Source organism: Octodon degus, unplaced genomic scaffold (genome assembly GCF_000260255.1).
Source record: "Octodon degus isolate 3935 unplaced genomic scaffold, OctDeg1.0 scaffold00049, whole genome shotgun sequence".
Classification (NCBI taxonomy): Eukaryota; Metazoa; Chordata; class Mammalia; order Rodentia; family Octodontidae; genus Octodon; species Octodon degus.
The window spans coordinates 377,524-399,576 of NW_004524625.1; the positions used below are offsets into that span (position 1 = coordinate 377,524).

The following is a 22,053-nucleotide window of genomic DNA, read 5'->3' on the forward strand; positions in this document are numbered from 1 at the left end:
TCCAAAACATGCAGCCCTGATGGTTTCTGAAGTACCTAAACCGGAGCCTTCATGGGGTGGCACTGTGGGCCAGAGATCTACAGGGTGGGCCTGGGAGCCCCTGAGAGCCTCATGTGGTCAGATGTGGAATAGGCTGGGGATTGCCTGTTCTCAGGCTTGTGCATGGGGCTGTGGTTTCCAGGTTGAGACCATTGGAGATGCCTACACGGTGGCCTCAGGGCTGCCCCAGCACAGCGGGAGCCAGCACGCACCTGAGATTGCCAATGTGACCCTGGACATCCTCAGTTCTGTGGGTGACTTCCAGATGAGGCACACACCCCATGCATCAATTTATATCAGGGTTGGGCTGCACTCAGGTATGGACTGTGGCTGGGGGTGATGGCCACGTCATTCTCCCAGCCCATCCCACCTCCACCCAGGACGTCAGCTAGGATGACGGAATAGCAGCTTCTGGACTTCTGAAACTCCAAAACAGTACCAGAACAATTTTGCTGCAATTCTTCTTTCCATGATCTCCAGTTCACAAATCTTTTCTTTTCAGCCTCTGCATCTGTCTGGTCAAAGGCACCTACTTCCATGCAGAGGCGCTGAGAGTCTGATGGAAGAGGCAGAACAGAGATCTCATGGTCGTGCAAACGAATAGCTGTTTGCTGAGAACCTGGCAGTCTCAGTCTCTACCCTGCCCTAGTTCTCCCTCGCTCAGTGGCTCCCCTTGTGCACCCCCAAGCCTTTGACAAGCTCTCCTCTCTGTACCCCAGCCTGTGGCCTTCCATCCACACTTGGCTGCCACTGCCTCTGTGGACTGTCCCTGGGTGCCCTTGTCCTTGCTCTCTGTCCTCTCTTCCTGTCATCCTTAGAGGTGCAGCTCACACATAGCTTTCTCCAAGGAGCACCCTGGGATGGCTTGGAGGCCCTCCCCTGGGATGGCATGGTGCTCCTCATGCCAGAACCAAACACAGTTTAAACAGCTCCCCAAGAGCTGGCAGGCTCCCCAAGAGCAGGGACTGGCTCTGATTTATCTGGGTCCCCCAGCCCCAGCCCATGTCCTAGCGCATGTGTCATCTTCTGTCTGGGCAGGTGCTGGGGAGACTCCAGATAGCACTGTCCTTTCCACCAGCTCACCCCAGGGGAATGGCAGTGTCTGGGGACACTAGGGAGAGGGCGCTGCCACTGGAACTGGGGGCTGTCTGGTCTGAGGTCTGCTGGCGGTCACCAGGCACATGTGGGTTTCAGGGCCCTGCATGGCGGGGGTCGTGTGTATCACCATGCCTTGGTCCTGCCTCTTTGGGGACACTCAACACTGATTGGCATCTGGAGTCCACAGGGTTGCGTGAATACTTCATACTATGACCTGCCAGGAGAGGGACTGTCATTCACAATAAGCTGCACACCCTAATTATTTGAAATGGGGCTTAGTCACCCTGTCACCATCTGGTGACAGCACACTCTAGTTGTCAGCGAAGTGACTGGAAGGAGACAAAGCACGGCACTGGTTCTGCTAAGTTTCCACAGGGTTTTTGTGATGATTTCATGAACAAATTAACAAAGAAAACAATGACTCAAGGGACAAGGAACCCGGGCTCCACCCTGGCTCTGCAACCAGCTCGGGTTTATCCACGAGCAGAACACTCTCTTGCAGGCCTCAGCTCCCACATTTTACATGAAGAGACCACTTCAAGTTTGTACTCTTTCTTGACTGCCCGCCAGCTCCCCTTATGCGAGGGCAGCCCCAAAACTACCTCATAGGCAGCCCCAACATTCCAAGCCTCTGTTGCCAGGGGAAACTATTTGCTGGTTTGGTTAGAGCACCTGAAAATATAGACATCCCAAGGCCTCTGGGCCGCATGGGCCATGCAATCCAAAACAGGGAGCCCTGCTTGGAAAGAAAATAAATATATTTGTCTTCTCTGGCTCAGCCTTTGTAGACTTTCCTACAAATAAATATGATGTTCCCAGTGGTTCTGACTTCATCCTGAGTTTCCCTTAACAACCTATGTAATTTGCTTTTCCTCGGGGTCTCTTAGCGACCGGCTATCTAAAGAGACAAGAGAGCTGGAGGGTTTTGTGCAAATCACAACTGTGTGCAGGAACGGATGAACTGGGGCTCTCTGAGCTCTTAATGACTTTACCAAATGCTGGGCACGCTGCCCCACAGGGTGACTTGATCCCTGCCTTCTTCTCAGCCAACAGGATCCACATCAGCCAGAGCAATGTCCAAGCCCTGCTCAGCCTTGATGAAGGCCTCAAAGTTGATGTCAGAGGTCGCACAGAGCTGAAGGTGAGAGACTGTCCTGGTTCCTAGGGTTTGGTTTCCATGGGCAGCAGGAGAGATTCCCATCTCATTAGTGTTGCTGTCTAGAGGTGGGGTTGTAAGTGATCCCCTTTATATACATTCTATGCTCCCCCAAATCCTAAGAAACATTTCTTCCTGGGAGCCACTGGGATGCTTGTGAGAGGAAGGGCCAGATCAGAGATGTCACCTTGTATTGATGGCCTACCTGGGTGGCACTGTAGGGCAAAACACACCAATATATTCACTACTCAGAGCAATAATAAAGCAGTAACCTTGTTTGATTACAGAGGAAAAGTGACGTGTTACAAGGCTCAAAACCCAGAGCTGATAACTCCGATGCCTGTGCCTTCTCCATAGCACAGTTGGGCTCCTATTCATTCTTCAAAACCCCAGTGTAGACATCACCTCTCATTAAAGTCTTCTTTGACCCAGGAATCTCCTCTTTCATCCCCCCAGTGTGACTGACAAGCCTTCTCTGTCCTCCACTGGCCCTGTACTCTACTGTTCAGCACAATCTTGGGTGTACTTCCCCGTGAGAAGCTTAAAGACTGGAAGTGACTTTTCTTCTCACCCCACCTCTTTTTGTTGCCCCAAATTCAAATTTCTCAACTAGAGCTCACTCTGGTGAGGAGATAGGAGTAGGCTGGTTTAAAGGCCTGAGCCAGTGCCTGGGACCACACATTGGGCGCCCTGTTGGCCTCACTCCTTCACACACCTGGTAGTGTCAGAGGAGGAACAGAGGGGCAGCACACTGTGCAAGGGATGCCTGGGCTTGGGGAGTGGATTGCAGAGGTCAGGGCTGTGCTGACTTGCTTGGCAGAGGGATAGAGGTGGCTGCATGTCTGAAGAAGCAGAGGCCAATCCTGGCAGAGGGATGGGGAGGGCTGCACACTGATCGCGGGTCCCTGATACCGGCTTGGGCCCCCCTGGAGCGATGTCCATCCCATAAAGCCCAGCCAGCATGGGATCCAGAATGCCAGGCGGCCAGCCCTGGCCTCGGTACCCCTGAGACTTCTCCCTTCACCCCCAAGCAGAGAGAGGCTCTCCATCCAGAGGAGGCTGCCAGGTCCCTCAGCAGTGAAGGCTGGACAGACCCCAGAGTCCTCCAGTCCCAGCATCCTAGACCTTGGCCAGGGTTCATGATTCTTCTTCCTTTGTGTCATTAACTGACAGATATTAACTTGCTTAATCTTCATGATCGTTTTGTAGGGTGAAGAGGAAATGGAGACACAGAGAGGCAGAATCAGTTGGTCAATTGGGAGATGCTTGATTTGGTGGGCCCAGACAGCCTCCCCCGGTTCTAGGCCACCCTAAGCCTTGGGTGGGCAGGGGGCCCTGATATCCTTCCTCCCTTTTCCAGGGAAAGGGTGTGGAGGAGACCTACTGGCTGGCCAGAAAAGCAGGCTTCCCCAGGCTGTTGCCCGCAACCCTGTGCATCAGACCTGGGTAAGTAAGAAGTATTTCCCAAAGGCTGGGATCTTCCACGTTAAGTTGGGTATTAGTTATTGTTCTGAGTATAAAAGTACTTCCTGCCCTCCATGAGAAAATTTGGAAAATATGGAATTCTTCAAATAATCAATCCCCACCACCTTTCCTGGGAGACAGCCAAGTTGGGGGCAGGGCGGGCCACCTAAGTCCCTCATTCTGTGCTCTGTTCCCACCCACAGTGCTCAGAGCACCTCGCAGGACTGGCCTAGCTGGCCTATACGGGGGCGGGGGTGCAGGGGGGACCACTCTCATTGCTGCTCACGTAGAATCCTTCCGTTCTGGGCTGACCACAGTGAAATCTAGTAAACATTAAGGTACATTTGTCACTTTTCAAGCTGTTTCTGCAAACATGGGACTTTCAGATCAAAAGGGCTCCACCTTTTAGGGCCCCATGAAGAGGATCCTGTAAGAGCTTATACCTGCTTGGCAAGTTGGTGCTGCCCTCTGTCCCCGGTCCCCTAGGACCACAGGGCAAGGGGTATCAATGACCAACAAGGTCTAGGGTCACTGGAATCAATGGTCGTCCCACTAGCAGGGGCTGAGCAGAGAATGCAGTGTCCTTCCGGGTCCCTAAACAGCCACACCAGAACTTGGGCCATCGTGCAGGCATGTAGTCACCCTGCCTAGGATTTCTCCTTCATCAGAGCTTCTGACCAGCTCTTCTTGGCTGTCCCAGGATGCCCCCATTCCAAGGCCACCCTTGTCATCTCTCAAAAACAAGGCAGGCAGGGGACCATGCACAGGCTCCTGGGAAGAGACCAGGAAGGCTGAGCAGCCCAGGCTGCTATCTGAGTGGACAAGACTTGATTATGGGGCGGCCACTGGAAGGAAGCCCCTCACAGCCACGGCACCATTCCCTGCCCACAGAGTCTGTCAGCATTTGCAAAGCCTCCAGCCCTGAGGAACTTGGAGCAGAGCACATCTGAGGGCAGGTAGTGCCCTGCTCATCTCTGAGTGCCCTCCCAGCCCTCATCACACACAGCAAGCCCAGGGGCTCCCAGCAAGCTCAGAGAACACACCAATGCCCCTTTCTTCACCAGCCTGCCAGGCCCAGAAGTGGCCAAGGCTTGGGTCAAGGCTTCTTCCAGCCAGCAGTGTCCCCCCCCAAACCAAAAAAAACCCCTTTGTGGACAGCCTGCCTGGATGGCTACTGGGCCAGTAGCATGCTGTGAGAATAGGGTTCAGGTCTGTAGCCCAGGGGAGTCTAACCAAAGCTGACTGTGTCACCTCGGGCAGGTGCCCCCCTCTCCAGGCCTGGGGTCTGAGGGCGCTTGTGGCCATTCCATTGCAGTCCAGCTCTCTCCCCTAGGTCAAAGCAGCCTCAGCCCTCTCAGCCTTTCCCTTCTGACCCAAGGACATCGGGCCCACCCACAACTCCTGCTCCTGAGCAGAACCCAGCTTCTCTGAAGGGCTCTGTCTGCTCACACTGACCTCACTTCCTCCTCCCACTCCCTCCCAGCCCGCACCAGCTGACCTCCACCCCTGCCTGCCCAGAGAGTTCTGTGGAAGGTCACCAGTGACCTCCCTCTGTGTCACTAGATCTGAGGGCAGTTTTAGTTCTCATTGCTGGCGCGCCACCTTTCCTCTTCCTAGAAGTGCTCTCTGGCCTGGTGTCCACACTCCTTACTCTAGGCGCCCTCCAGCTCCTCCCCTCCCCTCCCCACCCTAAATGTTGGGGTTCCACAGGCCCCCTAGGCCCTCTCCTCTCAGAATCTCCCCTTGCTATGCTGATAACACCCCCACCCAGAGGTGTTGCCTAGGCCCAATCAACTGCCCTTGTGAGTTTCAGCTGTACCACCTGCGGCCCTGCAGTTCCCACAACCCTTCAGATGGCAAATCCCCACCTGCCCCGGAAACCTGGTCCAAGTACAACCTTTATCTGAGATGGCCCTGGTCACACACCTGAACAGAGCCCTGCCATCTCCCTCACATCCATTCTTGTACAAGTGAGAGTTTCCCTAGCACATAGACAGCACTGCCTGATGTTTCTTGTTGACGCATTTATGGAGCTCTCCCTGCTCCACAAGTGCCCTGAGGAGATCCTGGCCAGGACACCCGCACACCAACCACTGATGCCTGGTGCCAGGACACCCGCACACCAACCACTGATGCCTGGTGCCAGGACACCTGAATGCTGACAACACCCTCCAGCCCAGTGCCGTCCTTGCAGCTGGGAAAGTCAAGTCCCCCCTGGCCACATCGTCCTGGGACTGGGAACCTGCAGATCTGGCAGCCAGTTAGCATCCCCAGCTCTCTCAGCTGATGACTTTTCCATTCCCAAACAGAAACTCTAGAGAGTGCCAGAAATGGCTTTATCTTCATGGTTCACGGAGGAGGGAGCATGGAGATCCATTGCAGCAAATATCATTTGACTTGAGAGCCTCCCAGACCTCGGGGCAGGAGGACCCGATACTCAGATCCACATAACCTCACAGGGTCCACATGCATAGGAACACACATGTACAAACACACACACACACTCGCCATGTCCGATGGCCACCAGGTATGTGCCTGCATAGAAACAATGCCATGTACCCCTCGGCTTGTTCTGGAGGTGACAGACAGACAGGAGCTGTGCAAGAGGGCTTTAGGTGCCCCTTGGAGGGGAACATGTCTTGGGGCTGACAGGGAACTTTGCAAAACTTTACCTGAATCAAAAGTTACAACCTGAGTGTTCTTCAAAGTCAGTTTTTCTAAAGATGCTTTTAGCTTCATCTTCTGTGTTTCCCATCTCTGCAGATGTTGTTCAGCTTTCTCTTTGTAAGGATTTGAAGAGCCTGCTGAAGGTCAGGGGGAGAAGACAAGTCTCTCCCCAACTGTGCCTCGGTGTAGCCCTCGACTCAAGACACAGCACAGAGATGCGCTGCTGCCACATGCCAGAAAGACACTAAAAAGTGGTCCCTTCTTGCCCCTCTTTCCCTGTGGACCTGCCTCTTCCCTTGTACCTCCGAGGACTAGGGATATAACCCAGTGACAGAGAGCTTGCCTAGCATATGCGAGGTTCTAGGTTTAGGAAAGTAGGAGGGTGGAGACTCACTGCACTACAATAAAATAAAGTGTCCCCTGACAGACTGCTGTGAGACCTGGCTGTCTTTCAGAGCCTTACTTTGCTCTCTGTGTAACACAATGACTGGGGTCTGCCTGCTGCAGGCACCCAAGGCAGCAAATGAGAGTGAAATGGGATTCAGGCTGGGGATCCAGGGACCCTACAGTAATTTGCAGAACACCCAGACAGTCACATAGCCCTTGCCCCAGAGGCTCCCAATCTCCTAAGGTCACATCCAGAGTAAGGGACCAAGTCAAGGCTGGCTCCTCATCTCCTGGACTGGAAGCCACACATGCATCCTCTGTGTGCCCCTGAGGGATCCTCTGTGTGGCCCTTGTCTGAGCCTCAGTTCCCTAAAGTTCAAGGGTGGGATAAGAGGTGAGCAGGCTTCTGTGGATGCGGGATTCCTAGGAGGAGAAAGGAGCCACTCATCAGCTCTGCATCAGGCTTGAATGCCCGAGACTGTTGGTTGTTCTGGGCACTGGATTACAGTTCTTGTTTCTCCTTTATCCTCAGAGACCCCTGGCAGGACCTCATAAATCAAGAAATCAAGGCAGCATTCACCAAAGCTCTCCAGGGCTCAAGTGAGCCCTGGCCTGGCACTGAGGAGCAGAGGCAGGGATGGGCCTGGCACCAGCCTGAGGCTCCCCTGCCACCCCCACCCCCACCCCCACCCATCCCCCCTGTCCCCCTTCCTACAGGAGACTCTCGCTGAGCTCCCTGGTGGCCACTGACTGCTCATTAATAAGAACCCACGAACGATACCAACTAGTGGCTCCTGTACAAGTCTTAGGAGTAAACGTGCCTCTTACATAAAGCAATAAAGACAGAAATATTCCTTTCCCTCTACACAGTGCTTTATTGCAGACAGGTTATTTCGATACAGAGAGCTTGGTGAGAGTTTATTCTTTCCGCTGTGCGATCGCTGCCCCATTGCTCACGGGAGGGTCTTTAAAGTCCCTAGCAGAAAGCGTGGCACGCGGGAAATGCAGTGTTCTGCCTTCTTCGCTGTGCTCCCCCAGCCAGCCGGAACCATCAGGGAGGGTTGAGGAGCACAGCACAGGGAGTCCCGGTGCACAGCTGCGTGTGCACAGCCCAGGGAGTCCCGGTGCACAGCTGCGTGTGCACAGCCCAGGGAGTCCCGGTGCACAGCTGTGTGTGCACAGCACAAGGAGTCCCGGTGCACAGCTGCGTGTGCCTTGTGAGGACCACAGCTGCAGGCACACGCAGGAGTCCCAAATCAAAGCAGCCTTCAGTTTTCCTTCCATGAGTGTGTGATGCGGCCGGCAGTTGATGTCCGTCAGCTCCCACTACACACACAGTACGGACCAGATCCCTTCCCTGCCTGCCTTACAGCTGCTGTTAGAACAAAAAGGGTGGGATCTGAAGTCACACTAACTGGGAGGCATGAGACACACATGATTTAGGCACTCAGGCCTGTGTGAACTTACCTGGGTGGCTGAGTGTACATTATATACATTTACATCAGAGTTCAAAGGGCCACTAGCAGACAGGTGACAATGAGCTCATGCCGATGCCTGTGAACCTGTGCCTTGTCACTGTATTTGCATGCATGTGTATGTCTGCAGTATCTGCTTGCGCTACCCATCTGTGCATATGTGCATTCATATGTCTACATGTACGCATTGCGTCTGCAAGCCGCCAGCTCTGTGCATGTCATGTGCCTGGGTCTCTTCGGGTACCTTAGCCTAGGAGCAGTGGCACATCATGTATCTGTGTGTGATATCCAGCTGTGGACCTAGCTCTCAGGCCCTCCAGATGTGTGGCCAGGGGAGAGCCTGGCCCTTCTTCACCTACCCTATGAGCTGCCCACAAGCATGGGCCAAGGCATTCCACTCTCAGAGGCTACTGGCAGAACCTGAGGGCTCCAAAGCTGACCCACAGCTCATAACTACACTGCCTGGGAGTGAGGGAAGCGGGTGAGCACACACTGGAGCCTGCATTGCATGCTTGCCCATTTACCATTTACTTCCATGTGCAGTGCCTCAACCATACCACTCTTGGAGACAGGAGTTACTGACCACTTTCCAGATGAAGATGGCAGCTGGGCGGGGGTGAGATGCCTTGTCCCTGCCTATCTGTCTGTTGCCTCCTGACCTGAGGAACAGACACAACAGTACCTATGGAAGCTGAAACAAATAGCAATGGCTGCTGAAAGGCTCCCAGGAGGAGGGCTCATGGGTGCACAGCTCTCTCCTCTGCAGAACGAGGGCGAGGACAACACCTCCCTAGGGAGGCTCAGGAGGGCCCCAGAGCTAGGCTGCCACTCTGGAGAGGAGCCAGCCCACCATTCACACAGAAGTCTGCACATGTTGGAGAGGGGCCCCAAGTCACGCCTTTCACAATGATCCTGGGATCTCCACCAGCCTAGTGCCTTCTCCTCTTCCTTCAAGGTGGGACATTCCTGCATCTCGAGAGAATGTGGCCTCACTGTTGCAGATGGAGCCATAGACTTCTGGAAGATATCATAGTGCCAGGTTATCTGGCATCATTTGGTTCCTGGTTCTTTAGGTGGGCACAGCTGGGGATGGGTCCCTGGAAAAGCTGAAGTCTGGAACCTGGTGTTCAAAGCCCTCCATGGGCTGAGCCTACCTCACTACTCCCAAGGCATCCATACTTTGGCCATGTCATGGTCCCTAGACTCCCCAGGTCCTTTATGATGCCAGCACTTTGTTTTTGATGCCTTCTCTGCCTAAGTGACCTAATCCACTTTCCAACACCCAGTGAACACCTACACACAGGCGAAAGCTTCCCTATGGGGCTGGGGAGATGGCTCAGTAGGATAAGTGCTTGCTTGGCAAGCGCAAGGGCCTGAGTTCAATCCCCAGTTCTGAAAAAAAAAAAAAAAGAAAAGAAAAGAAAGAAAGAAAGAAAAGAAAAAGAAAGAAAGAAAAGAAATGAAAAAGAAAGCCTCCCTAACTCCCTAAAAGCCACCTTCTCCTGACATGCTTTCTCACCCTGTTCAGAATGAAACAGCTATTGCCATATCTGATCAGCTTTGCTCATTCCTCTGGTACAATGCCCAGGACAGGCAGAGGTTGGAGGATGAACTAATGAATAAACACGGGGTCACCTGCCCGGTTTCTCCCCACTGCTCCTTATGTCTGTTCTGGTGCTCACCTGGAACCCTGCTTTCAGATGACTGCTGAAAACATCAGCACATGGTCTCTCCTGCTGCCTTCCCACCTCACCACCTGCTGTCACAATGGCTGTCTTCCCTCCAGCTCTGCACCAGTTTGGATGCTCTTTCCCAGGCCCCTGTTCCCCGTCTTTCTGACCTAATCCTCCTCTGTCTCTCCAACCTCTGATCCTTTGCTACCTCCTCCAAGAAGCCTTCCTGGAACCCTCCCTCCCCACTCCTCTGGATCTATACCCTTCTGACCAACTCTGTCTAGGTGTGGTCTGGGTTGCCTCTCCTGGAGGACATGATGCTTCCTGAGAGCAAGGTTGGCCCTCAACCACCTTTCTGTGATCCTGGAGTCTGATCTGCAAAGGTCAGTGAAGAATAAATAGGACATGTCAGGGGAGGAAGAAGGCTACCACCATGCAAGTGGACCTCAATTTAAAGAATCAGTATGCATGAAAATCTGGATCTGCCCAAAAGGAGTCTACACTCCAGTAGGAGGTTAGGTGAGGCAGAGGTGGAGGGCAGGGCCACATGTATCGATCCCTGCTCTTTGCAGTTTCAGAGCCATCCTTGTTGTCTAGGGAAGGGTGCCCACCGCCAATTGATAGGTGAGGAACCAAGGTCCTGCGAGGAGAATCCTGGCCACGTGCGTTGCTGAAGTCACCTGGGGCCCAGATGCCCAAGCCAAGACTCCTTCCTGAGACCAGAGCACGGCTGCCTCTTGTCCTGGACTCTGTTACATGTGTCCCTCCTGCTCAAGACTCCAGTCCCCTCCTCGGGATCTGGACAGTGTTAGACCAAGTCTGGTGGTTCCTCTTTCTCAGAGAGATTCTTCAGAGGTCCACTAGGGGGCAGGCAGGTTGTTCCAGATAGAAGCAGACGCCAGTGAACCTCTAGCTCACTGGGCTCAACTGTACCTGGCTGTCAGCAGCTGGGGATATACAGGCATGGGGGCTCACTCTGAGGCACCTTTCTTGGGTCCTCTCCCTGATTACTGAAGGATAGTAACAGGATTGCCGGTTTGTGGGTCCTGTCACCATCTGAAAGTCCTGGACCAACCCCCACACACCTGCCCAAGTTTTGTCCAGCCTCTAGTCATTTACATTTTATACTAAGTAACAGCTACTCAGCATGCTTTCCTGGGTGTGGGCTCAGGTGACCTCCTGGGAGGCAGGTGTGCCTGTCCCCATCCACATCTGGGAAAGCAGGGGTCCTGGTGGCTTTCCTCTTCCACAGAGGACCAATCCCTCCTTCTGGGCTCCAGATGCAGCAGCACATCTGATGTATGGGTGCCCCCCTGAGGAGCCCCAGATCTCCTTGACTGTACTCAGCCTGGCTGCCTGGCCCCGAATGGGGTGACAAACCCTTATCTGTCCTTCCTGTGACATTTCTCCACACCCTCACATCTGATCACCCAGTCTCAGTTGGTCCCAGTTAATATATCATGATGATCTCTGCCTTTAGGTGGGGAGCAGTGTTGGGATCCAAGCCAAGCCCTGCACATGGTAGGCAAATGTTCTACCACGGAGCCACGGCCTCAGCCTTGGACTCCCCGTCTTTCTCCACCCTCAGCAAGAGCATTCGCCTCCTTGCTGCCCTCCTACCCCAAGCCCACTCAGTTTACCTGCAGCATAGATCTTGCCTCCTGTTGTAGTCAGAGTTTGTAAAGGAAAAAAATTTAATATGGGACAAATAACATATAGGATTCTAATTATATTATATGGCCACCCAAAGAATCAAGTACAAAGGAGTGGAGGAAATCTGTCTACACATTAAAAACCAAAAGAATCCAGCTGAAGGCCTGGATCCCATGGCAATGTCCTGCAGGAGTCCAGCTGAAGACCTAGAGCCAGTAGCAGTGCCCCCCCCCCAACCCTGAGTCTAGCTGGAGGCCAAGAAACCAAGACATTGTCACATGCAGGCCTGTTTCAAGGTTCTGTGCTGGGAAGACGCAAAGGCCAGTGGTGGAAGCTGGAAAGTCTATGCCAGCAGGGTGAAGGATCTGTGCCAGCAGGCTGAGGGGTCTGCACTGGAGCCAGGAAGTAATACTTAAAGTAAGAACCAAAGCTTCCCGGAAGGGTACCACAGCCATTCTCAGTGACAATGAGGTTCTGAGCTCCTCCAACAATGAAAACAGCCAAGTTTATAGCAGAAAAGCCAGCATGACAAGTTTCTTCAGGAGACTGAGCAGGGTACCATCTTCCCCTTCTGAGCCATGGAGTGATGCTCAAAGTAAGGACCAGAGCTCCCCCAAAGTGAACCACAGCCATCCTCAGTGACAAGGGCCTAGGCTCCTCCTATGATTAGAACAGCTGAGTTCATGTCAGGAAAGCCAGCATAACAAGGTCCTCCAGGAGAACCAGCAGCCCCACTTCCTCTCCTGTTCTCCTTCTGTGTTGCCAACCATACTCAGGTGGACCCTCCACACCCAGCACCACGCCAACTCAGTTCAGATGGGTGTTACAAGCTGACCACCAGTTGTCAGTCCACCACACCACCTCACTTTCCTATCTGGCATTTGCTCCACTCCTGACAGCCAAGGCCCTTCGCCAAGGAGCTGCTAGCTGGCCCTGCTCCACCTCCCTTCCTGACAGCACTTTGGCACCCCAGCCTTGGCTTAGCCTGTTCTCTTAAATTGTTGAGCCCCCATTGCAACCCCAAGGAATTTTGTATTCCTATGCATAATTATGATAACCCTGGAGACTTGGACCAGTGGCCTGGAGGCTGTAGCCTCCCCCTGTCAGCACTGTGTCTGTTGTAAAGAGCTTCCAGATTGAGGACATCACAGTTTCCATTGAGCTCTTCTCCAGAGCCGTAATTATGCACATGGATTAGAGAAAGTTGGCCCTGGGACTCTCTCTGTTGTCCTCATGTCCCACCTGGAGCCTGCACACTGCACTTCAATGCAGCCCTGGAGCCAGAACCCACTTCCCAGGCAGAGGCAAGAATGTGGATCAGATCCATAAGGCAGCCTGGGATTCTGAGGGGGAGGTATGCCGCCGCTCACTGAGCAGCCAGACTTCATAGACTACACCCAGTCTCTTGGTTGTCCTCCTCAGACCCCCTCCTGGCAGCCTTCCTAGCTCTTCTCACCCATCTTCTTCTTACCACCCGTTTATCTCAGAGCCGCTTTGATCTGGCAGCACCCAGCCTCAGCTTCCTGCTTCGTTGGTGGCCACGAAGCACAACAGCAAGATTGACCAAAGGCCCAGGAGAGTTTAAAAGGCTGAGTCAGGCCGCCCTGGGGACTGGGAAGGCTGTGTTCAAGGCTCCATATGGGCAGCCAGAGAGGGTCCTCACCTCACTGGAAAAAAGAAACTAATCTTGTCAGCATGGAATAGCTGTAATTTCATCCTCCCTGCAGCCGCACAAGGTAAATATTAGCCTCTCCCCATTTTTCAGATGAAGCTGTTAAGACTCTACTCAGGGTTACCTAGAAGCCAATGGTAGACTAGGCCTTAACCTCAAAGTCCCCACCACCTGTACCACTCTGGGGACCTACAGCTCATAGCCACATACAAGGGGAAGAGGTGATGCAGCCACCCACCTCAGGGTGAATAGATGGGTGAGTTCCGGGGTAAGGGTCAGAGCAGGCAGGTGAGGTCAGACTTCCAGGTGAAGCCACAGCCACAAGCTGGTGTCTGGGGGTGAGGTGAAGGCACTATTGGGCAAGTGTCAGGGGGCAGAATTAGAGGCTCAGTGTGCATGGGGCTATGGGAGAGTGGGGCAGGGAAGCTGGTGACCTCTGGCTACCTTTCAGGGCTGCTGCAGCCTTTCTCGTTCCTGGCAGCAGTAGCATGCAAGGCTACCCGGGCGGAGGTAGGGGCTGTACCTGAGGAGCAGCTTTCTTGCTCTTGTGGCACTCACATAGGGAGCCCTTCAGGCAGTAGCATGGAACACAACAAAGAATTGCTTCAACCCTCACCTTGGTGACTCTTAGTGAAGTGAAGGGAAGAGATGGAAAGGAGAAGAACGCGGGGGGTGGGGTAGAAATGGTTGAGCTCAGCTGGGAGAGAGATGGAAGGATGAATGGATGGGGGAGGTGAGTGTGAGTGGCTGCTAGAGAACTTGGCCACTGTGTGGAGTTAAGGAGACAGGAAAATGGCAAGTGTGGCGTGTGCTTGGGCCTTCTGCCATCAAAGGCCGCTAAGCAGGGAGTGAACCCTGTAGAGCCTGTGTGGACACTCCAGCAGGCTGCCATGTGAGGATGACTGGGAGGGCACAGTCACAGGAAGTGAGACCCCAGTCCAGGAAGTTGTCCTACGGAGAGGGCCACGACAGAAAAGTCCCCAGGCCCAGGCCAAGAAGAGTACCGTGAGAGGATAGTACAAGGTGCCAAGAGAAGGGGGAATTGAAAGGGAGGGACAGCCCTGTAATCCAGTGCTCCGGGAGGCAGCGGCAGGAGGACCGAAAGTGCAAGCCCAGCCTGGGAACTTAGTGACTTGGTGATACTCTGTCGCAAAATTTAAAAAACTAAAGCAGGCTGGAAAAGGTCAGTTTGAAGGACCTGAGTAGGACTCCAGTACTGCAAAACAAAAAAGTGAGTATATTTAAAAGTAAAGGAGGGAGCAGGCAGTTGTGAAGATCCAAAGGATATGGGGCCAGAGAGCACCTACTCAGAGTAGTGCGGGTGGTGGAGGCAGCAGATGAACTGGGAGGGGTAAGGGGTGGGATACCTGCAGACAACGGAAGCAGAAGTAAGGAGAGGGAACAGCAAGGGGAGGTGGCTCCCTCCCAGGTCTGGTTAGAGGAGGAGGAGGAGGAGAGAGAGCAAGAGAGACAGAAAAAGACAGAGACAGAGACAGAGGCACAGAGAGAGGCAGAGAGACAGAGAGACAGAGACAGAGAGAGACACAGAGACAGAGACACAGAGAGACAGAGAGAGACAGGGAAAAAACACTGGAAAGTAGTTGGAGGGAACCTGAAGGCCAGGAAGGCATTTATGAACCTGTCCATGCTGGTGTGGAAGCTCAGGAAAGGAGGGACCCAGGCTTTGCATGTAGGTAGCACAAAGGTCCCCCATTGCCAGGTGAGTCCCCAAGTGGGCAGGTGCAAGTCTGGTTTTGAAATTGGCTTCAGGCCCTAAATTCAGTTGCTTTGCTCTGAGTGCCCAAGAGGCAGAAGCCCCACCACCTGGTGGAAGCCAAACAGCAGCACCTCCAAGGCCCAATTACCCACCTCTGAGTTTCCAGACCAAGAGAGAGTGGCTTTGCGGAGAGGGCCCAGCATGCACCGCTCAGAAGACTGCATCCGGGGCCCCGGCCAAACCTCCTCACTAGATTAATCACAGGCTCCTCAGGAGGGTCTGACGAATTTAAGCCAAGCTGTGTTTTCCCCCACTCTGCCCTTTTTATACCCCAGGAAATCAGCTCTTGTAAAAGCCACTCAGCTCTTGTGTGGTCTTCTTTTGAGAAAATCAGAGCACGTGCAGTGCAAGACAGCAGCCCTGACCCCAGGAGGATGGGCATATGTGTGCTTGCGTCTCTGTGTATTGGGGCATTATGTACACAGAAAAGGGCTCTTCTGTCCTGTTTCCGGTGTGTGTGAACACTGGTTTGGGGGAGCCTGAGCATTTGAAATCTTGCTAATATAGGATGTGGCTGTGTGTGTGTGTGTGTGTGTGTGTGTGTGTGTGTGTGTGAGTGATGTATGGTATTTATGTGGGACGTACAATTTACACGTATTGTATGTACCTTGTACATGCTTGCATATTTACTTCTGCATGTGTCGTGTCTCTTTCTGAGTCAACTTTCTGAGTCACACACACACTTGAGTGTGTGCAAATGTATTAATCAGTCTTCCATTGCTGGGATATGATGCCCAACATCCACATCTTATCAGAGGAGAGGTTTACTTTGGCTCACAGTCTCAGGGGGTGCAGTCCGCAGCTGGCTTGCTCCAAGGGAGAAACCACACAGCAGAAGAGCACGGTGTTGGAAAGCCACATCCCTCTGCCGGAGGGCAGGAAATACGAAATAATATTGTACTACGCTGGGAACCAGGCTGCGTGACCATGGTCATGTGGTCCAAGCAGTGTGACCTGACCCCAGGACAGGAGAGTTTGCAAATTTCTGCATGCTCTCCGGTTCTGTTGGCAAAACTCATCTTCATAGCCTCCTGGGGCAAGATAATAACTGCTAAAGACAGTATACAAAATGCAGGAATCCAAGTAGAGCAAAGAGCCTTAACTTGTCCCCTTGAAAACGAGATCTGCATTTTATTATCTGTTCTTACTGCAGTCACTGTTCCAGGAAAAGTTCAGCACCCTTCCCTGCTCCTTGCTAGCTAATAAAAGCAGGCTGGCTGCAGAGATGGGTGTGATTGCCCACCAGAGAAAGCTTCCTCCCGCTCCTCATGTTCCTTGAAATTTGCCGTTTGTCTTTCTTTTCCCCCCACAGGTATTCAGGGGTCTATTTAACCCGGAGCAACTGATGTCCACTACAGGAACTTAAGACCTGAAAGGGAAGTTCCACTGAATGGAAAGGAGTGAAGCAGACATTGGGTGATTCCAAGGGACAACCCAGAGTGGGTACACAAAAGTATAATAAGCAGCACACAGAAAACCTTTTCTAACTGGGGTAATAGGGGCAGAATTTGACAATAGAGGAGCAAAGATATGTGCAGTTGTTGAGAATGCTGCTGAAACAGGACAGGGCCCAGGTTAGACCCCACCCTCTTTTGAAAATTCTGCAAGACAATACCAAATATAATATATGGTTCCCACAAGTGGAATCTTGGAAGAGGGGATTGGGATAGAGTGAGCAAAAATTTCTGAAGGGCCCATGCTAGGGGAAAACAGATTACTCCAGATACCCTCCCAACATGAAGTTCGGTAAACTCTGCATTGGAATTTTCGTATGCTAAAACAATTGCTACAACTGCTGCTGCTCTTCCTAAGGGGCCTGGAAGATTGGGAGAAAAGTAGAGTGACTCTTTCTTAGCCCCCACCTCTAGACTATTCACAGGCTGGTATGTGTGCGAGTGATGTGGAGGTTGTGAGTTCGAGCTGCTGGTGGAGGTGCAAAAAGCCTCAGTGCCTGCTTCATGTAAACATCCTGCCAGTTTCAGCAGGAAGCTCCAGCTGCTCAAGGTGCCTGACACTCACACCTTTTCCCCCAGCGCTGGTGGGCAGCTCCCTGGGGCTGCTGCGCATTCTGTTCCTCCCACAGGCCTTGCCACTTCCTGCCCCCAGCCTACGCCCAGCGCCCTGGCCGCTGCCCTCCCTGTGTGCTTGGCTGCTGCTCCTATTGTCCAATGCTGGCGATGCTGGTGTGCTGGCAGCAGAGCGTGTAGCAGAGAAGCAGCTTGCGCCTCTCTGCTTCCCTTGGCTGTGCTAGGCACAGCGGCATGTACCAGCAGTAGTCTCAGTTACACACGAGGCTGTCCACACACAAAGGCCTCCTTCACAAGTGACCAAAATATCATGCTTAAATTGGCTTTGGAGAACATGCATAAAGCTTGCAAACAAGCCACTAAGGTGAGCAGGGCCACAAAACATTGGAGAAATTATTTGTAAAAGTTTGTCAAGATGTAAAAATCAAATCTTATAAAAGTCAACTGTTAGCCCAAAGTATGTTAAGTGTTACAGATACAATAAATGCTGTTAGAAGAAAAAAGAGGCCCAAATAGGTGAAAGAAGGGAAGCTAAATGAAAGGTGGGGGCATGGAGTTGCTAAAATCCTTAAGATGATAAAATATCAAACAAAACTGATTTGGAGTAAAAACATTTTTTATTCCTTCTGATCACTATTACAAAAGATCTCTGTCAATTACCCTACAGAACATTTTGACTAGTGTTACATAGAGTTATTATAATTCAAATTGGCAAAATACATCTGTGTGCACTCTGGTTTTGTAAACAAATTGTCTTATGTGTGTCTGCCCATCTGTCTGTCCAATCTGCAACTGGTAAGTGCAGCTTTAAGAAGCCCTTCTGGGGCCAGTGAGATAGCTTAGTGGACAGAAGTACCCACTTAAGCAAGCACAGGGACCGAGGTTTGATATCTGGCACCATATGCCATACCAGGCCCACCCCTGGGCAACTGAGCTGGCCACCAAGACTAGACAGGGTGTCAGATTCCTGTAATCCCAGAGCTGGGGGGGCTGAAAAATGGGAAGATCACCATGAGCCCAAACTGTGTAGTGAGACCCTGTGACAACAAAATACATTAAAAAAAATAATAAAAAAAAATTTTTTTTAAAAAAAGCCCTTCTGGATCTCATCGAGGAGTGGGAGAATTTATATTTGCAATCCAAAGAAAAAGTTATTGGAATTCTAATAAGTAATTGCAATCTACCACTTCCAGTGCAACCCATGGCGAGAATATCTGCAGTGGTGGGGAGCCAAGGGGGCCCTGAGTTCAGGACCTGGAACAAAGGTCCAAATCCAGGGCCACAACTGGATTTTATTAATTTGTGAAGAGGCGAGTGGTTCAGGAATTAGTGGCTATGGGAATGGCAGGAAGCACATGCATGCTGTAAGCTGGGCTAGGCAGGAGGCACAATAGCACTCTTCAAAGCGCAGAGAGAGGCATGCAGGAAGAGCAATCTGCATAACACAGTTGAGGAAGTATCTTGCATTTGGGGGTCAGTGCTTCAGCTTTAGTGCCTACTCTTCACACCCTGAGCTCTTTCTCAAGCTTCAGTCTCAGCAGATAGCACAGCATCACTCTGCCTAGCTGAGGAATACCAGTTGGAAGCTATAGAAGGACATTACTGACCTGTTGCATTGTTTAAAGACTACAAATCAGCACCTTGGCTAGATCCATTTGTATTGCTTAAAGCCAATTGAGGGAGTAAAAAACTATCCTAGCCAGCTCTGTACACATTCATACATGGAATCAGGGCCAGGTTTAGCCAAAATGGAGAAAAATGCTCTCCTTGCAAGGACAGCCATCCTGGTGGTCCTCCATAACAGCTGTTTTGTTTGAGCTCAACAACTTTTTCTTCTTTCTGACCTTTTGGATTTTTAAAGTATCTATGTCTATGGCTTATAGATAAATGTCATTAGAGTTAAGGATATACTTCCACTCAGACTGCCAACTGATCAGAATGATGCTGAGTCTGGTTGGTTATATGTACATTATGCATATAGAGATTATATGTACATTACTTTTTTAAAAAACTGTCATCTGACTGGTGGCCTCAATCAGATGTTAGTTTGACATATACCTCATCAAAAGTAGCTGCAGCACAAAATAAAGGCAAATATCTGAGTCTAGAAAAAAAATGGGTCTAGCTTCAAACTAGCTAACTTGCAACTAGTTTGTTGTGTCTGTAACACTTAACATAATTTGGGCTAACACTGAACTTTTATAAGATTCATATTATTATCTATACTATAACTCAGAAATCTTTCAATGGTCAAAAATAATGAATAATTATTATAATCTAGTTCTCATAGGTCATCTAATATTTGTTAAAACAGAGACTCCTTGGACTTGGGACAACTGCTGCACAGGATTTCCTTTGGTGAATAAAGGAGAAGCTACCTGGAAACATCTTATTCCAGCCTTTGTTCATTAATGGGGCCCCAATAGTTTATGCCTTATGGGAGACACACCCCAATAAACATTGCTAAGCATACTATTGTGATATGCTTGCATTGATCATTATCAGAAGGTTAAGCTTTCTGGAGCAATAAGATCCCATTAAAAGATACTCTCGATATAAAACTAAATTAGGAGACAAAGGTTTCTATATAGCTATGATATTCATTATTCCTAATCTCATAATGTACTAAGTGTAGCCACACCCTTCAGGTGTACAGGCCTGCTAAGATGTAAAACTAGAATTATTTATGATGAGAACCTTTTTCTAGACTCAGATATCTGCCTTTACCCTGTGTTCCAGCCACTTGTGATGAGGTGTATGTCAAACGAACCTGAGGTCATCAGTTAGGTGATAGTTTGTTCGTTTGTTTTTTAAGGCTTATGTGTGACTATACTTAAAGATGCTCAGGCACTGAGCAGTCCAGATAAGGTCACACTTCTTCAGTGACATCCACTAAAGGATAACAAGTTAGATGAAATTTTTTTCATGTACTAAATAGAGATGATGGACTAAAAAGGCTATTCCATACTAGGACATTTAAGTTTGTTACAGAAATAATGCCATCATGATTGTCATGCTAAAATACTATGTGTGGCTCTTGATCTCAAGTTTTCTCTAGAATCTATATGACTATGTCTGTTAACATTCTACAGGGATGCAACTACTCAAACAATCATGATTGATAGGAAATAACATTCTTTTGGCTATCTTTTACATTTCAAAGTGCTTGATGTCCAGATGAAATTATAATAGTTGAATTCACTGTTCCCACTAAAATACAGTTTCTTAGGTTACAAAGAGTAATTCAAAGTTGCTGTGCCACCTTTTATACTGGGCAAATTGGGTCCCATTTTAATTTATTGGGTCCTTTAGCCCAAGGTAACCAACAGGCTGATTCATTGGTGGCTTATGTTACTCCCTTTGATTTGGCCAGACAATCCCACTCATCATGATCACACTAGTAGAGCCCTAACCAAAGAACTTCAATTGTCTCATTCTTATTTAGAACAATTTGTCTGGTCATGTCCTACTTGCCAACGTATCCTTTACCCCAACTGCACTGAAGGATGCAGTACCCAAGGGCCTTAAACAAAACAAAAATTAACAAATTCATGTTACTCATAGCCCATCCTTTGGGCAGTTACTATATGTCCATGTATCTATAAATACTCCCATATGATTCATGCTCTCACCCATAGTGGCAAAAAGGTGGGACATGTTTGAAAACATCATTTGTGTGTTTTTGCTGCCATGGGAGTCCCTCATACAATCAAAACTGACAATGGACTCTCATATGTTAGTAAAGCTTTATCCTCTTTTTTCAAGCTCTAGCTTATTAAAACATGTTACAGGCATTTCCTACAAGCCTTAGATCCAAGCCATAGTAAGGTGTGCACATCTTTCCTTAAAGATACAGTTAAAATAACAAAAAGGGGAGTATGGATCCTCCCCACAGGCACAATTAGGTCTTGCTACCTATACCTTAAATTTGTTAGACAGAAAATAGATACATCCCATCAGAGCTTCAGGAGCAGAAAGACAAATCTAAGAACATTTCCAGCGCACAAGTCCTTTGGAAAGATGTCCAAACAGGAAAGTGTGATGGTCTGGTACAACTAAAAATATGGAGCTGAGGGTATGCTTGTGCAGTAACATGTCCTAGAACAGCATTGTGGGTGCCACCCTAGAACGTGTGACCATAGGGAAAGGAGGTCTCCAAACCCATGGTGAAGTCTGCTGCTGCTGTGTAAGCCTTCTCCTGCATGGCCCTGGAAGAAACTCCTCAGCTCTCAACTACCACACAGACAGCAAAGCCCATGGAATGGTGTTATACTTTGTGTCTAGTCGTCCCCCCAAAGCCTCGTGTAAGTTATGGGCCAGACATGGCTGCAGGAGCAGCAGCGAGTGGCTTGAGGGACAGGGCCAGAAGATCAGGGGGGGCTTGAGGGGCGGGGCCAGGATGGAGCAAACCATTAAACTGGCATCTCATGCTGTCCCTGAGGCTGTGGTCTCTCTGAAGGTGTGGAGAAGGTCATGATGCACATGGCAGTGACCCAGCCTCTCCTCCAGACCCTGTAGTGTGGGGTGGCGGTGTCTGCAATTGAGGATACCTCAGGCAGAGAGGAGATGTTTGGAGAAGACAGAGGCACTGACCCTGTCTCCTGAGCAAATAAGATTCCAAAGTCTTGCTACATAATTCAGGCTGTTTTAAACTATGAAACCTTCAGTAACTTTGAGCTACAAAAACCTTTCCTTCCCTAATTTTTAGTGTTGGGTATTTGTCCCAGCAATGAGAGAAGAGTAACTAATACACATGGGGATGAGTGAAGAAGACAGTTCAGGAGTTAGAAAGGCTGGTGATGAGACAGGGCTCCCCATATATCCTAGAAAATATGCTCATTGTCATGATGGCCATCATTTGTCATTCTCTATGTACAAACCCTGTGTCCAGAAGATAATACTGGGTGCATGTACCTAACCCCCCTGTATTATGAGCCCCTCCATGGGCTCATCTTCCTCCTGCAA

At 50.5% G+C, this 22,053-nt stretch overlaps 1 protein-coding gene across 1 annotated transcript in view; it reads left to right on the plus strand.

Moving 5' to 3' along the window:
* The window catches only part of LOC101590979 (olfactory guanylyl cyclase GC-D), a 28,530-nt gene extending 20,988 nt beyond the window's left edge, over positions 1-7,542 (plus strand). Inside the window, 6 exon segments of the mRNA XM_012515025.1 lie at positions 182-356; positions 1,234-1,294; positions 1,296-1,330; positions 2,184-2,278; positions 3,654-3,739; positions 7,344-7,542. Of these exon segments, the coding sequence (XP_012370479.1) occupies positions 182-356; positions 1,234-1,294; positions 1,296-1,330; positions 2,184-2,278; positions 3,654-3,739; positions 7,344-7,542 (651 nt within the window).
* Positions 7,543-22,053: the final 14,511 nt, after the last annotated feature.